The 18233-nt window shown below is 36.8% G+C and overlaps 1 protein-coding gene across 2 annotated transcripts in view; it reads right to left on the minus strand.

The window, feature by feature from the left end:
- Positions 1–18233, minus strand: part of GABRG3 (gamma-aminobutyric acid type A receptor subunit gamma3) — a 696464-nt gene that overhangs the window by 114454 nt on the left and 563777 nt on the right. The window contains exon 6 of one of the 2 annotated variants that reach the window (XM_088454036.1): positions 17809–17946. The exons of the other annotated variant lie outside the window; for it this stretch is intronic. Coding sequence (XP_088310162.1) covers positions 17809–17946 — 138 coding nt within the window. The remainder of the gene's footprint in view (positions 1–17808; positions 17947–18233) is intronic. 2 annotated transcript variants of the gene reach the window in all.

Here is an 18233-nt window from a genome sequence, read left to right on the forward strand (position 1 = left end):
GCATTGTCATACTGAAACAGAAAAAGGATCTTCCTCAAACTTGCACAACAAAGTTGGAAGAACACAATCCTTTTTGAATGTCATTTAATGCTGTAACTTAATGTCCCTATTATTCATTTTCCAGCAATCTTTACAGTTGGCAGGTACAAATTTGTGCAGGAAGTATCTTGCAAAAATCCATATTTGTCTGTCTGATCATGAGATAGTGAAGCATGATTTAGCACTTCAGAGAACACATTTACACTGCTCCACAGTCCAATAGAAGTGAGCTTTACACCAGTTTAGTGATGCCTGGCATTGCACATGGTGATTTGAGGCTGGAATGCAGATGCTTGATCATGGAAACCCAACACATAATGCTCCCAATGAACAGTTCTTGTGCTGCAGTTGCTTCAAAAGGCAGTTTCAAACTCTGTAACGGAACTCTTTAATGACTGCTGCAATTGAGGACAAATAATGTTTTCATGTTATGCACTTCAGCACTCAAAATACCATTCTGGTTGGCTTGCAGCTGAGCTGTTCTTATTCCTAGATCATTCCACTGCATATAAACAGCTACAGTTGACTGGGGCAGCTCTAGTAGGACAGACATTTGATAAACTAACTTAAACAATGTTAAGTCACTGAGCTCTTTGGTACAAGCTATTCTACTGCTAATGTTTCACTATTGAGATTGTATGGCTGTATGCTTGATTTTAAGCACCGGTTAGTAAAGGGTGTTATTGACATTACCGAACACTCATTAGAATGAGAGTCCATATATTTTTGCCCACGTAGTGTACCTAAGCTTGTCTTTATTGTGTTAGAGATTAAGATAGTTTTCAAAATTGTTCCATGAAATATTGACCTCATTCCGTATTTCAGTGCAACATTTCATACTTTCATCAAGCAGAGTTTTCTAAAGGCCAGATTCACACAGCAATGCATTCCATACCCATAATTCACCAACACTATAGAGCAAAATTAATTGACAATATTATCACAGCTGTATTTGTAGACTATAAATGATGTGAACTGCGGACATTACCATTATAATACAAAATACTTATTCTGCAGAATGGCAAATACTGCCCAAACTTTGCATCTCTTCAAAATGCCATGTTCCATAATAAACTTTGTTTGGTGTGAAATTATTTTGCAGCTTCTCTCATCTCCAAGGCCCCTATTTATCACAATCCGCATTTCAAATGTGGTTGCAGTGTGATATTTTTACCTAAATTCGCTTTGCAAATTTAGGAAATATCACAAGAATGATTCACCCACAGGGAATCTGTGCATATACCTCCTTGCTTCTGTCTGTCTTCCCTGGCTCTCTAGTACTGTAGCTCTGATCCCTGCCTCTCCATGCTCCTGCTAAACTGCCCTGGTCCCCTGCTGCTGCCTGACTCTTCTGACATACTCCCCCTGTCGCTACCCCCACCTCCTCCTTCACTGCTCCCTCTTCTGCCTATGTCCTGGCCCCCCTTTCTGCTGCCTGGCTAACATTCTCCACTGTCCCTGCTGAGCCCACACCCACTGCCGCTGCCCGCCACCGCTGACCTCCCTCTGCCACTCCATCTGCCCTGCCCTTTTGGCTGCTGCCCTATTTCCACTGGTGTAAAAAAAGGAAGAAAATAATACTTACCAACACCGGAGATGAACAGTGACCTCCTCTGACCAGTGAATTAGCTAATGCTTTAGTCAGCTGAGATGCAGGAAAGTGATGACTTTCCTGCATCTCAGCTGACAGCAGTAATCAGATGATCTGATGGTTAGAGGAGGTCACCTGATTCTGATGGTATGCAGTCTGGAAGCCGGCTTCATGACTGTCATATCCCGGCAAGGGTCTAAAGACAGGTGATGATATGCTGATGCCTGTCATTAGTCTTACGTCAGGAGCCCGATGCCCGGCATCTCGATCAAAGGGACGCCGGGCACCGAGTGTGGATAGCCACGGGGGGGAAGGGTTAGGTTTAAGGTTCCTGGGGTGGACTTAGGGAGGTTAGGTTTAGGCTAGGGGAAGGGGGTTAGTGTTAGGCACCACTGGGGGGGACTTAGGGTTAGACATCCCCCCCAGGGGACTTAGGTTTAGGTGGTGGAAAAGGGGGGTTAGGTTTAGGCACTTGAGGGGGTATTAGGGATAGGCACTGGGGAGGAAGGTTAGGGTTAGGCAACCCTAAGGGAGGGTTAGGGGGTAGAAATAGGTTAGTCAATACTTACCTTAGGACGATCGGGATTTACTCCTCTGTCAGGATGCTGCTGTCAGGATTCAAACCGCGGGGCATGGGTCCGGTGGTAAATCATTCCGATCCAGATATGTATCCATTGTTTGTAGGTCTGCTCAATCACAGGATGCATGATTGACATGCTGCAATTGTTTGGATGGGGGTTGCTGGCTTGGTCCCCAGAAGTGGCAGTGTTACACCCCTGTTTCCTGGAGTGCCAAGGCCAGGGTCTGCTTCAGAGGACACAGATTTCCTAGTCTCAAAAGTGGCAGTAGACAGCCAATCTGAGTAAGCCAATAGTTGCGATGTTGATCCAATGCTGCAACTTTCGATGCAGCACTCGGAACTGAGATGCCAACAGGAGGTGTCTTTTTCCCAACACAAAGTAAAATTATTCTGCCTTCTCTTGACAGAGTCAGGGTTTCAGTACACAGGTGATCAAACATATTGGCAAACAGATGGTCAAAGGGTTACTTTTAAATCTTCTATTTGAATAAATTTTCCTACATATGAAAATAGGAACTATTTTTCTGGTATTCACATTTCATATCTAACTACCATCTCCTCTTTCCCTCACTGAGCTCACTATTTGTACAGCTGCAACTCCCATGTTTCTTTCCTCAAATATAGAACTCAATACACTGAAATGTAAATCTATTAATATGAATCCTCTATGGCATTTTACTGTACCTTTCGCATAACCTTTCCCTCTCATATCCAAACAGAGCACTATAACCATACACTCACATCTGCTTTAGACCCAGGGCTTAATTAATAAAGGAATGGGACTAGCATTATGCTGACCATCCACCCAGCTGATAAGACGGTCACCATAATTCATATGTATTCAAGTTGTATTTCTGATTTGCTCACAAAATGATGCAAATTTTCTACTGTTAGATGACCAATTTTACATGCCCACTTGGCACTGGCCATACCCACACATCACAGGTTGTACCTCCTCTGCTTCTCACAATAGAAAATATTTGCAAATAACCAGTGCTACTGCAAAACATTAAAAAACAATAATATGTGTCTATATATAATATAACATAGGGCAGTTCAAATTAGAAAAGCAAAATGTATTAAAACAATTAAATTATAAAGCATCCAGGTTGCATTTAAGGCATATGTTAATATAAGACCAATAAAGCCACTGCTGAACTCCTGTAAGATTGGAATACTGGACTAGGACCTACTCTAACCATGTCCTTCACTGTCCATTAATATAGCAGTTACCCAATACAATAAGTTGCAGTCCCCAGCTGTCTCTCAGTTCTTTCCAGAGAGATAATGATATTGAGGGGATCTCTAAAGGCATCCAGACTACAGCAGGAGATTGAATCCAATGGAGGAGGAAACAACAGTCCAAATAACCAGATATCATCAGGAACAATATATAAAATAATCCACAGGTCTCAATATAAATTTCAAATGTGTAGTAACAATGCATAAAACACCTGTGCGCCAATTACAAGCTTGTTAAGTAAACAGCCCACGGGGTTAACTCTATAGTTTCTAATTTGTGCACTCACAAGCTGTCCAACTGTTTAAAATGTTACACACTTTAAATAATCCAATAATAATCACAACCTCATGCATTCTCCCTTGAGAGTCCAGAGAAGGATGTCACATATTCAGAAATCCGATCACTTGATTCTTTTTGTGATTCATATAGTATAAATCAATGTTACAATGTAAATAAAAGCCCATTGGCTTCACAAAGTCACGTGATTGCCAAATACTATGTGACCCAATGAAGTTCGAGATCTCCAGAAGCCAAACTCACTCCGTCACATGGTATCCAGTGGATCACATGGACTGAAGACTTCAGGAACAATAAAGCTTGATTGAGAATACCCAGTCACATGACCACAGATGCTAGTCTAGATCACATTAATTTAATAAACACCCGATCAGGGATCATTTGTACACCTCCCATTCATTTGCATGGTAACTAAGACACATGTAACTGCTTCACGTTGTTGTGGTGATCAGAGTTCTGGTGACCACCCTTTAAGAATATATACAATGTATATTACTATAAAAAATACTCAATAAATTAAACACAGGGCTTAGCCAATAATACTTATTAACAATAGAGATAAATATATACAGCTACAATATAACTAATTCAGTGGATCACAGAGTTAAGTTCCATAATTTCATTCAAACCCTCTAGATGAAGGCTATTAAATTTCAACATCCAGAATACTTCCCTACAACACAATTTATTTATATCTATCCTCCCAATGAGTAGTTGGTGTATTCATAAATGATTTCAAGAAATATACATCATTAGACAAAGGTAACTTAATATATTTAGCTTTTCTAGCCATATGGGAACACATTATACACCTTGCTTGTCCACATCTAAAAAATCCACATGGTTTTTGTGCCAGCCATTAGCACCCACCTGGGATACTCATCTTATTCGTCCTTATAACTTTTAAATGGCTGGGTGCCAATATTGTATTTAAATATCTATTTTTTCAATAAACAATTTGAGGTTTAGATAGTAAAATATAACTTATTATCTGATCCTGTTTTTCATACTCTGTAATTCTGCGAAAAGATGGTTCTGATATCGTCTACAGAGTTACTATAATTGCAGACAAATGCTAACTTCTTGATGTTCTCTTCCCCTGTATCTGTAGCCAATCATTGCTCAGAGGTTTTATTACTTAAAAGTGTGTCTATTAATATCCAGGAGTTCACTATAAGTTCATTCCAAAAGACCTTCTGGGTAGACCCACTGTTCAAAACTTTTTAATAGATCTAAGGCCTGTTTTGTGAACATCTCAGAGTTCATACAGTTGAGTTTAAAGTGCATCAACTGACCCTTTGGTATGTTATGCTTCCAAGGTGCACAATGTGCACTCATAATGCAAATAACAATTTGTGTTGACAGACTTAATATACTTTGATGTTATAAATAATTTTTCATCTCAAAGGTCACATATAGGAAATCCATCCAATTTCTGCTATAAGTGTGAGTGAAACATAAATTATAAAAATTAGAACTAATTGACGTGACAAACAAAGTGGCAGAAGAAACATCCCCATACCAAAAATAAAAAGATCATCTATATAACAGACATAGAAAACCAGGTTTGCATTCCAGCCCCCTCCCCACACATGGGCCTTCTCGAAGTCTTCCATGTATAGGTTGGCATAACTGGATACAAATCTTGTCCCCATGGCCATCCCTATCACCTGTAAATAATATGATTCTAATTAAAAAAATAGTTATGTGATAAAATAAAAGAAATACACTCCACCAAAAAAGATCTTTGTTAAACACTGAGAATGTCATTAGTTAATAACATTTTGAAATTACATCACAACCCTTATCACGTGGGATGTGTGTACAATGCTTGGACGATAAGCATCAAAATTCTTTCCAATGGATAGATTGCATTTTCCTAAGAAAATCAGTCGAATCTTTCAGATGGGATCTCAGAGCGGAAATACGAGGCTGAAGAAAGTAATCTAAATACAATGAGAGATTGGAAGTTAGAGAATTAATTCCAGAAATAATAGGATGAACAGGGGGTGATGAGAGGGATTTGTGTATTTTGGATAAAAAAGAAAAAGTGGGAACAGTTGGAAAATGGGGGGAGCAGGAATCGGTATTCATCCCTGGATATGACCCCCATTGCAACAGTAGAATCCATTAAACTTTTCAATTCCAATATATAATGTCTAGTTGGGTCATTGAGTAATACTGATAAAATATTTTATCCATAACTTGTCTATGAGCCTCAGTAAATGTAGTCAATATGATTCATCACTACCAGTCCGCCTCCTTTATCTGCCTCTTTGAAAATAATTGATGGATTCTGTATCTGATATTTCAATGCTTTTTTCTCTTGTTTGGAGAAATTTGAAGAAAAATTGGAGCTACCATAATTCTTAGCATGCAGATTCTTAAAATCCTCCAAAGTGATTTTATAGAAAGATTTTATGCTGCTGCTTTTGGCGATTTCACTTTAAAATTAGATATGTCTCATTACACATCATACATCATACATTTTCTTCCTTATGGGTACTGCAACTGTTTCAACATCATTCTCTTCCCAAAGTTCCTCCACAGCAGACAACATTACATCATCTGTACTATCAAAAAGGATAGGAACGGAATTATAATTTTTAGTTTGGCGATGTTTCTTAGCAAGATATCTTTTCAGATAAAAAGTATGTATAAAAAGGTTTAAATCAACATACAGATCAAAGATATTGGGTTCACTTGTAGGTGAAAATTTTAAGCCTTTTTTAACAAAGATATTTAATTCAAATAGGTTAAATTCACATTGTTTCAGTTCTTCCTTATTAGATGATTAAGCTATACAGGTCTTGGATTTTTCTTTATTATGTTTGCCTCCTCTCCTCCCTCTAGGCTTAGCTCTCTCAATCTTTTTGGGGTACTTTGATAATAATTGTGATTCCTGTTTGGTGATCCCTGATTGTAAGTTTTGGAAGGTGCCACTAAAACTGATTCCTACTTTCATGATTCATTTCACTATTAATATCTGATATTGGACTTGTCCTATAATGAGAAGTTTTATTGTTTAAATCCCTTGTGTACCTGTTATGGTTTGAATGTATACCCTGGGATATAATTTCATTTGTGTAATCAGTCAAGGGAGCATATCTATTTTTATGAGTATAATCAGTCGGACTATTTATTTTATTTTGTCTATAGTTTCAATTAGAATGTATTCTACCTTGTGTATTTCCCTTCTCTTTCCTATGTTGTTCATTTATTTTATTCTTACATATAAAAGTCCTGCATTTTCTTCATAATCTTCAAAATCTATCAAATCCCTCCTGAATTACTTCTGTTTTAATTCCATAAGATTTAGCTCATGTCTATTTACTAATTACTTTGTCATTAACAATTCTATCCTTTTTCTCACAATAGGCTTTTCACAATAGGCCCTTCATAATTGTCTGCCATAGGCCCAGATTATCCTTAATCCGGGTCTGATTAGATCAAGTAACCCCTACCACTATCTGTTGTTTCTGGCATTTTTATTTGTACCCTTGGCACACGAAACAGAAATGCCCTATCCACACACAATGATCTGGCTCTTCTAAAGATCATATGTGATTTAATTTTATTATAAATATATTCCACCTGCTTTATGTCCAACCTAAGCATTACAGTCCAATGATCCGTACTTTGGAATTTACTATTATAATTTTTAACTTGGTCTGTATTATATCTACCTAGCATATAAATGATAAATGAAATGTGTCAGTTGCAATACATGTTAAATGAAAAGATGAAAACTTGTAAAGTGAGAGATAAGAAAAATTATGAAATACAGTAATTTGGCATATAGTACAATAAGTCCCATTAAGAAAATAAGTATCTGCTTGTCCAAAAATCCTGTACAAATTAACATTTAGTCACACTGAATTGACTGCAGCTGGCACAATCCAACAACTTTATTATTTCAATTATTCTGAATCAAGGTTTTTGTCCTGTATCTACTGTTTCATGTACTTGTGTAATCCCTTGTTGTAGGACCCCTATTAACCACCTGGAACTAACTGAATTAACTGTCAAGACAATGTGAAAAATTGGAAAGAGCAAATGTTTTGCCTCTCTATCCCCAATATGCCCTTTTTTCGTGGAAGATTGCCAACATCTGTCAGTAACTTTGTTCCATGGCAAATATATATATGTTGATTTCAGCAAAAATGATCTCCTAGAAAACATCTGTAACTTCAGAGAAAAGTTAATATTTAATTGTAAATACAAAAATAATAATTAGTTATTTATATTATAATGTTTAAAAATCATATACATTGATTTTGGAAGTGAATGCAATATATATTATACATAAAATTAAAAAAAATCTTGACAAAACCTTTACAATACAGCAAAATGGTATTTTAAAATCCATTATTCCATGTTAGCATTTTTCCCACTTTAATTTATTTAATTTTATTTGAAATTGGTATACTACAGCCTTATAAAAAAAACTGCAACACAAAAATACATTCATATTCTTTGTTTTACAGAATAAGTTTTTCTCACCTAACTTATGTATTCCCCACCAACTGCTGTGGCCTACTTTAAACACTGTATATATAATTACAAATAGTCTCTACATGAAGTAATATTTATTTATATAAAAATGTATTAGAAAACAAGTGTTCAGAGTCTTGAAGATCTTGCCAAAAGTATCCTAGAAAATTAATAAACTTAGATGTGAAACAAAAATGGTAAGTCAGAATGAGTCATTGAAAGTGATTTAAAGCATACAGTTAATATATCCTATTTAATTTAGAAAAAATTGACCACGGTGCTATTTATACTCCTTTGAATCTCTCCAATCAATAATATATCAAAATATAGAGAACCTAATTATCTCTTAATGAATATCTAATTCTACAGCTGCATGTCCATACTTTTTAGGTGTGTGAGCACCTAAATAGAAATACAAAAGAAAACAAAAACTTGACTGCGCTCTAAAACATCCAAATTGTGAGATGGCAGAAATTATATATAGCAGTCAGGATTTATCAAAAACCTTAGGTTTTAATCACATGAAAAATAATGTGCATATACATTTAAAACAACAATACACAATATGCTAATAAAAATTGCTAGCAGAAGTCCTCTAAGCGAGCAACTGAATTATGATCTGGGCACTGGTGTGCCATTCTGGTCCAAATATCCAATACCAGAGGAGACACAGAAAGTTTTTACGCCATTCACAGCTACACGCATTTACTGCATTTACTGGTCCTTTTCATACAAATACAGCCGGACCACTGCGGGAGACAAGTGTCACTGCCGGTGCAGGGTCACCTGATCCAGGCTGCCATCTGGAAGGAATCAACGAAGCAGATATAACCAACAACTGCACATTACTCAATTATCAAAATCTCTATTTTGTGGAGACGGACACTATTCAATGAGACATTTATGTGTGTGCACACCATTCATCACGGATCTCTTTAATTTATATCCTTTCAATTGAAGGTTTTTTACATCAAATCAAGGACTTTTATGTACATTAAGGAGATTCAATATATACCTTATGAGTATGATATCTTCTTGCGGGACAATATTTGATTGAACAACTGATGATAATCTAGATTGAGATATACATATAGGTCCATTTATCAGTAGTGCATTTATTAGCAATTTTTATTAGCATATTGTGTATTGTTGCTTTAAATGTATATGCACTTTATTTTTCATGTGATTAAAACCTAAGGTTTTTGATAAATCCTGACTGCTATATATCATTTCTGCCATCTCACAATTTGGATGTTTTAGAGTGCAGTCTTATTTTTGTTTTCTTTTGTTTCCTTTTTAATTTTGACCAAAAAGATCACTTTGAAGTGTTTAAATTTACTCTTTATGTATATTATTCGACTATAAAACAATGCCAGTCTGTGATGTCATACTAGAAGTGTGGGACAGTTGTTTTTCTTGAAATCAGGTTAGATTAAAGCTATTTTACTTTCAAGTTAAAAAAAGAAATATAACTAATTGAAAAGAACTACCATTTTCAGGGGTGTAATTACTTTTGGTGCCTCATATAAAAATGCTTATGGGTCTCCAAAGGTATCTAGTGAAGACCAGCTCTGTCCTTCCACAGTTAACTTAAATGCCTGGCTGAGTTCACCTGATCTGCACCTCACGTTCTAGTCATAAGGGAGATAATCTTTGGTCTTTCCTTCTCCTGAAGATAATTAAATTTGGTGGACCAGAATGCTAGCTTATATGCAAAGGGAGCAATGTTATGAACAGCATGGTAAACAGCTATTGCCAAAGATTTACCGACGGTTTAGCCACAGATCAATCAGAATCAGGTTGAATAAACTTTAGTTACGGCGTAATTGTACATTTTGTAAGAACCAATTGCAGGCAAACAAAGATGTTATGGTATTTAGTTAATCAGTGTACAGTTTGCCATTAGTGATGAGTAGAGCAAAGGATTTTTTTTCATTATTCAGTGAAATATTCACCTGGATTCCACACAGGGCCTGATTCATAGATGGATGGATTTGTAGAGCTGCACACAAGAGGCTGTTCAAAACTCTCCATTTCAGATGCAAATGCAGAAGGAGTTGTCAGACACCTCCTCACTGCATTTGCAATCCCAGCACTGCCACTGACATTGCAGGCTGGGATCACCATTGCAACCAATGGTTAGCTCTCTTGGTTAGGCTACGGGAGCTTCCTGCAGCCTGACCGGGTGCTGATCACTTTAGAGGCCAGGAATCTGCATCTACTGATGCAGGCCTTGGCCTCATCCCTCCTGGAAAATCAGGGTGACACGCCCCCATATCTGGAAACAGTGACCAGGCATGCCCCCATTCTGGAAATATGCAGAATGGGTCCAGCACAGATGCAGACCCCTCAGCATCGAAGATGTACATTAATCAATTAATTATTATAGATCTCTGAATCAGGCCCTTAGCCTTTAGTGTTCCCAGACTTACCCTAAACACAACAAATACTAGAAATAATTGGCCACTGTCCTCAATCCAGCTCAATTCATCTATATAATAACATGTATTGCTGACAAAAATGGTGTCATTACGTTGGAATGTAATGAAAGTTAATATGACCTCTGACCCCTCCCACCACTGTCAGAGATGCACAAGAGAGTGAGGAATAAGCAGAAAGGTGGTAGATAGAAAAAGAAGAGAAGAGAAAAAATGGTGAGAAAGTATCAGGGGGCAAGAGAGAGGGAGAAAGAGAAGGAGAAAAAGAGGGGGTGGAGACTGAGAGAAGTTAATAAATAAATAAATGACATTAATTCCTGGACATTACAGTTAATAGTTTAATAAGTGTGGAATGGCATTCCATACTATGCCAGAGTAAAAAGTTATCAAGATTATATCACTATATTATTGTTACGATATACCTGAACAATTGCATAAAACATCTAGAACCAAACTACCGAGGTATTTTGTTTACAACCATCTCCCTTTTCCCATATAGAGAGATACTCTCACTGGTACTAAGATGGCATCAGGTCTTAACTGAGTATTGTAGAGGTTTATACAATTATCAGGTGATCACAGGGTAAATGCTGGATAAAAAGAGTTCAATGAGACTGTATAATAAACTTGTGGGTTTTTGACAATAGCAGCAGGAGCTGTGATAACCTGTAGCTTGATAATGGTAACTGCAAACAAATTATACTTTTCCAATATTAAGTAAAATGATACTTAGCAATAAGTTATGCAGAGAGCAGGAGACCATGAATCAAACTGGACAGCACACAGAGATTCAAAATACTAGCAGTACAGAGTATTCACCAGGCACTCAGATCAGCATGCTTACACCAAGGCATGAAGCTATATCTGACAAAGAGGTGAAGGCCTGGCTGCCTTTTAACATGCACACAGACCAATAATGAAACATCAATTAAGATTAACCCCCTACAAGTGAAATGAGTTGTAGCTGTGCTATGCACATAGGAGAGCAACTAGTGCAAATTCCAGCAATTAAAGACCATCTGAAGACATTCCTGTGCAGCCACTGATCACATACACTTGCTTCCTGGTCTCCTAGCATGATCAGGAGCAACATGTACAGTGGTGACTGATGCAGGTGTTCAGACCTCCTAGCAACCAGCGGGACCTGAGGAGGTAGTGAAACGCTATGCTGGCCACCAAAGCTCCTAACAATTATATCACTTCTTACTTCTTGAAAATGGTCTACTACCAAGCTAATCTTGATTTGTTTGAAATTTCAGCAACATGTCACTTGTGTCTAGTCATGAGCCTACTCTTAAATGTTATTACTGTATTTTTGCTTCTGCAAATACTATACTTTCAATTATTCCTTATTAAATTGTTTGTCTGGCTTAATAAATCATAAACCATTTGTAACCATATGGTCCATGTTATCCAGAGAGAATCCATCCTGGATAAGTTAAATTTGCAATACCTTTTGAAACCCCTAGATGGTGCTGGGATAGGTGTTTAACATAAATATTGCACACATTATGAAAATAATTTCATTAATGTTCCTTAAAAAGAAAACTGTATAAGATTAGTAAAAAATAAGATGCTTCCTTCTCTATGTATATTTATAAGTTGCCAGCCTTATGCTTTGCTTAGTTACATCCACTGTAAAAGATTTGTACATGGAAGACTTTGATTAAATGAAATGCAGAGACCTTTGCAAATATAATATAACTGTGTAAAAAGGCAGAAGTCATGAAAGGTGAGTTCAACCAACTGATGCAACACACAGATTAATAAAATGAATTGATGCCATGAGAAAAGATTACACTGCATATTAGAAAAATGCAGCTACACATGCAGGGTCTTTATACAAGTATCTGCATTTAGTTTTATTAGCGTCACAAAAATAAACAAAGCATGAAAATAAATTCTGGCTTGTCTGCTCTAACTAAACAAATATATTACTTCTTTCAGAGTGGAAGGACTTAATATCTCACTCACAAAACAGAAGTATTTAGCACAGCACTTACATTCAGTAATCACAGTGTCGCTCAACATGCCTCTGACCTGTTCCCCATGCAGTGAGAGACTGATACATCCTTTATCAGCCTCTCACAGGTGGTCTGACAATCAATGTTGCTAATCAACTTCTGTCTACCAAACAGAAGATAAAACCATGAGACTTATATATCTCCTCTTGACAATCTTTCCAGTGTTTCTATCATAATGTTTAAACATGTAAAGTTATAATTTTAATATTTCTATGGGAATATTATTTCACAAGTATTTTTTAAAGTTATTATTATGAAAGAAGGGTATAGTAATTGCAAACAGATTCTAATGGCAAACAGATGCATCAAGACATATATCTGAGAAAGCTGTATTATTTATGGGTGGTTAAAGGTGGGTGTAAAGGCACTGATGATAAAAAATGGTCACCACAACTAATAAATTGCACCAAGACTAAAAAGCTGCCAATGTGGAGCTGTACACATCTCATGGTGTGTACATCTTTGAATATGGGTGGGCATTTTATGTTTTTTATCATTAATTATGCACATTTTGAAACCAACTGTGAATGTTCATGGCCTGGAATCCCACATTTATTTTGCAAAAGTACCATATTTACTAATAGATAACACAAAATACAGAATATAAAATTCACTTTAGTGTATCCTTATAATTTCTACATTTTGTAGACTGCAATTCTAGCTACAAGACCATCATTAAAATAAAACTATTTAAAATCACATTCCACAATTATGAAAAAATGGTATTCCAATGTTGTTTTTCTCCAAGATAAAATTTAGATAAGGGTCTCATCAGAGTATTATTATTATAATCTATTATTTATATGGTGACATAAGGGATCCACAATGCTTACAAAGTACAGAAACATAAACAGTATGAACTAAAGAAAAACATAGTTTACAATACAAAACACTGCAGAATATGGGCAAGGTTTATAAACATTTTTGCATCAGCAGTCATAACATCCAAATAAGCAGCAGGGCAGCAGAACCAAAAGGTTTTGTGCAGTTGTAGACAGTGTGGGGGAGATGATGGTATATTGTAAGTGAGGGAAGGAAAAGCATATGTTCGGAAGAGGGTCATTGTAAGAGCTTACAACCTTAAGGGGAGTGGCAGATAGACAAAGGTGACACACATGAATACACTGCAATCATGAATTTTATCCCTTTCAAAAGCTGCTATGTAGACTGGTGTTCATGAATTCATCTCCTTTTATTGAAATTGGTTTATTAGTTTTATTGTAATAATATTGATAATAATAATAAAAATGTGTCTTCCTTTCAAAATATTATACTAGTACATGTAAACACAGTACCCCACCATTAGTGAACAGGCATTCATCCTGTCTCATTGAAAGCTGTGTGAGCATCTGAGCCCCTTAACCCACATAGCTGTGGGTGTGTCTGAGCCCTGTCTGAGCACCTGAACCCGCTGTGGGTGAATCTGAAACCAGACACAAGCATCTGGACCAATAACTGTATCGGTGTGTGTCATTGCAGGGTGGGGGGAGTTGCGGAGTAATGTAGTGCCATCAACACAGTACCCCACCATTATTGAATAGGAATTCAGCTGGTCTTATTGAAATCTGAGGTTGCGTTTGAGTCCCTGAACCCCACCATGCTGTGGGTGCATCTGAAACCCGGCACATGCTGCTGGACCCACCCCACCACTGTACCTTACAGTATGTGTGTGTGTCATTGCAAGAGTAACATTTTTTAAATATATACTGGAATGAATGCAATATAATCAGGATTATAAAATAACATTGGCCTCTGGTGGGGTTTGAACCCTGGATCACTGCTAAGTAAAACAATCACCTTAACCACAAGACCATAAGGGCTTTCACAACTGTGCAATTGCCTAGACATGAAGGGCAGAAGATTCCCACCCTCCTCCCTTTCACTGCTGTTATTATTTTAAGCTCAGGGGTCTTATTGAAAGGTGAGATTGCATTTGAGTCCCTGAACCCCACCATGCTGTGAGTATGTCTAAAACCCGGAACGTGCGCCTGGACCCACCCCACCACTGTATCTTACAATATGTGTTTGTGTCATTGCAAAAGTAAAATGTAAAAAATATATACTGGAGTGAATCTAATGTAATCAGGATTACGAAATAACATCGGCCTGTGGTGGGATTTGAACCTTGGACCACTGCTATGTAAAACAATCGTCTTAACTGCAATGCCATAAGGGCTTTCACAGCTGTAAGCTCTATCTACTGAATCCTAGTGCAATTGCTTAGACATGAAGGGTGGAGGAAGTGCAGAGCCATGAAGTTACAGCAAGTTATGTACAGTACACTTTTGTAAATTAATCTGCAATTGCAGTTGTGACAAACTCATGTGAACTCATTAGCTGCTAATGTATCAGTTATATAGTGTATACAGTATAGCGGTTTCAAGAGCAAACAACAAGTAAATGTAGTAAAAGTTTAATTTTGAAATCAAATTTACAATTTAGGAAATCAAATTGACAGTTAAAATTGCAATTCCTATTAGAAGTGCCTGTTTACTTCGCTGCCCTGGAGCCATCATTCTCTGTCTGGTATGACAAATCTGAATTGGAGGTAGGGAGGACATTTGTTGACATTGATTTTCAGCTTTTGCTATTTAGATTTGCTTAATTTGTTTTTACACTTGGCATATTATCTTTATTTATTAGGTAGCTAATTAATGTCAACATTATTGTACAGATTGCATTAAACTAATTTCAAACATGCTTACTACAATATTTATTTCAGTGGAAATGGATAATTTAATAGAAAGACAATAAATGTAGTGTCTTATTTAGAATAAAATATAATTTAAACCACATATATTGCAATGTTTATTACTTTAGATTACATAACATAAAGATTGACTAAATATTATGTTTATGAATCTTGAGCAGGTGAAGTAAATTCTTATGCTGGGTGCACAATTACTTGACCCAGTGGCTGACCAACCGTTGAGCCAACCAAGCATCCGATTTGGTAACCTATACACACTTACTAATCAGTCACTCAGTATATATCTGGCCGGACATCACAACTGAGCAGTCATTTAAATTTTCCCAGTTGAGAACCCAGTTGTGATGTCAGTGTTGGGGGTCCCTGAGGTCAGTGTACAGGTGTTCTGCTGGTTACATATAAACACATGCAGATGCACTGATATCTGTGCTGCAGGGCTGACCTGATATGCCTGTAAACTACGTCAATCAAAGACATTATGAGTGTACACACCCACCGATGCGCTACAAATATATCATTCCATTAATGATCAAGCGATATATCTACAAGTGTGTACCCAGCCTAGCTTTCATTTTTGAAATAGTTGTTTGTAAGTTGGATAGATGGCTCCATGTATCTGACTGTAGTTGTGCTATTAAGCAGCAGTAAGCACAATTTGTGAACATGTATAATAGATAAGAAAAATGTTGCATGCTATAAGAAAGCAAGTTATAGAGTACATTGATTAAAGTCATTGTGTAAGTGATGGTTAAGTTGTTTAGTTTTGAAGCAATAGATCAGAGATTCTCAAACTCAGTCACCAATCAGTGCATATTTTACAGGTCTCCTCACAGAAACACAAGTGAAATAATTAGCTCCACCAGGGGAACTTTCAAAATGTGTTGCTGAGTAATTATTACACCTGTGCACCTGCTGGGTGGCCTGGAAAATGTGAATTGTGTGGGGGTCCTAAGGACCGAGTTGAGAACCTCTGTAATAGATGCATTGTCTCACTAGGGGGCCATGTTGTCAAATGAGAACCTGTGTTTGAATCTCAAGCAGATCTGCTAGATTTTGAAATCTTATGCATTATCAATGTAGGGAGAAACCCAAAGGCAGTCGTAAAGCTAGGTACACACTTCCCCAGAGGTTCCCAAACTCGGTCCTCAAGGTACCCTGATGGTCCATGTTTTAGGGATATAGGTACTAATTAAATGACCTATGCCCAAGCATGGTTATCCTTAAAACCCAGACCATTAGGGTGCATTGAGGATGACTTTTGGGAACCACTGCACTATCCAATAAATGATAAACCTTCTAATCCGAAAGAGCGATTTTTAGATCAGTGAACACCCATACACACTGAGCTATTTCTTGCTTTGTGTTTACTTTATTTTGATCTATACAATGGCATTGGAAGATCCAAAACAATATGTGAAGTGCAGCACACGCTTTATTGTCTTGCCGATCTGACCATTGCATGAGCGTTTTAGGCCATTATTGGCTGCGCACACTCTAATGGTCCTGCATACAGACTATACAGTTATCAGGCTGACCAGCTAGTTATCAGCTGATCAGCCTGATAATTGGATAGTGTGTACCCAGCTTAAGGTGCTGTATTATATTATTAAATATAAATGCTCTATTATATTTATTTTGGATTCAATTGTGTTACTTTGGACATTATATATACTTCAGGATATTGTGGATTGGCAATTCAATGTTTATTTTAAAATCATTTAGCCAGAATACAGTAGCTTCATGGTCTTTGCATTACTAAAGAGAGTGTGTTTTTTGTTGTGATGAGAAATGTAGAGGAGAGGACAATGTAATATAACCGTCTTGCTTTGAATGTCTGAAACCAGTTCTCTATCACATCAGAAAACAGGCTTAGAGCCTTCACCAGTATGCTTGGATATATTTCATTGAACAATCCTACAAAAGGCTAAGCTCTTTTACTCCCAGTGGGATTCAACAGTTAGAATTTCAAATAAGTGTCCTTATTTGCCAAGTTAGTGGATTGAAAAGTGGGAGCCAAAAAGTTACATGTTCAGAATGTCAACATTCAGAATTAGGGTAAGGGTTAGGCTGCAGTTAGATAAAGGGTTAGGCTGTGCTTATGGTTAAGTTTAGGGTTCAAGTTAGTTAACATCCCTAAGGTAGACAGCATGGTCACAATGTTGACATTCTGGCAATGTCAATATTGTGTCAATGTTGAAATTGTGAATATCGACTTATGACATGTCGACCTCCTGTACATGTCATCAAAATGATGACAACATGGTGAATGTAGACATTCTGAACATCAACATTACATACCATGCCTGGCAAAAATTATACTTTGTGAAATGAGACTGGTTTCAATATCAATGATTTGTAAATGAGATGTGATTAGTGTTGAATTAATTCTTACCTGCTGATGTTTGCACAATTTCAGTTGTGTTCCTGAGGCCCATAAAGTCAAACTGATAAAGTCTCCATGACTTCTGATTTGCTGTTTCTACTGAATTTTTCCTCCATCTGTAGATCATTTCTTCTTTTGGGTAACCATCTGTTAAACAAAAATCTTATCTTTATCAGTCAAGTGAGGAACATCTTATTTTTTGTCCTTGTAATAATGTTGTTTCTAATATAGTACTGTATTTAAGAATACATTACACAAAATAATTTTATGATATAAATTTGGTGAAATATAATTTGTACAACACTTCACTTTCAATCTGAGAATTTTTTTTTTTTTCAGTTTCAAGACAAAGTAGTTCACTGACAGGCTGTTGAATAATATTCATATATGTATTAAAGATATGTCCAAAACTATATTGTGTAGAGATAAAAATG

Source organism: Taudactylus pleione, unplaced genomic scaffold (genome assembly GCF_031769625.1).
Source record: "Taudactylus pleione unplaced genomic scaffold, aTauple2 ptg000609l, whole genome shotgun sequence".
Taxonomy (NCBI): domain Eukaryota; kingdom Metazoa; phylum Chordata; class Amphibia; order Anura; family Myobatrachidae; genus Taudactylus; species Taudactylus pleione.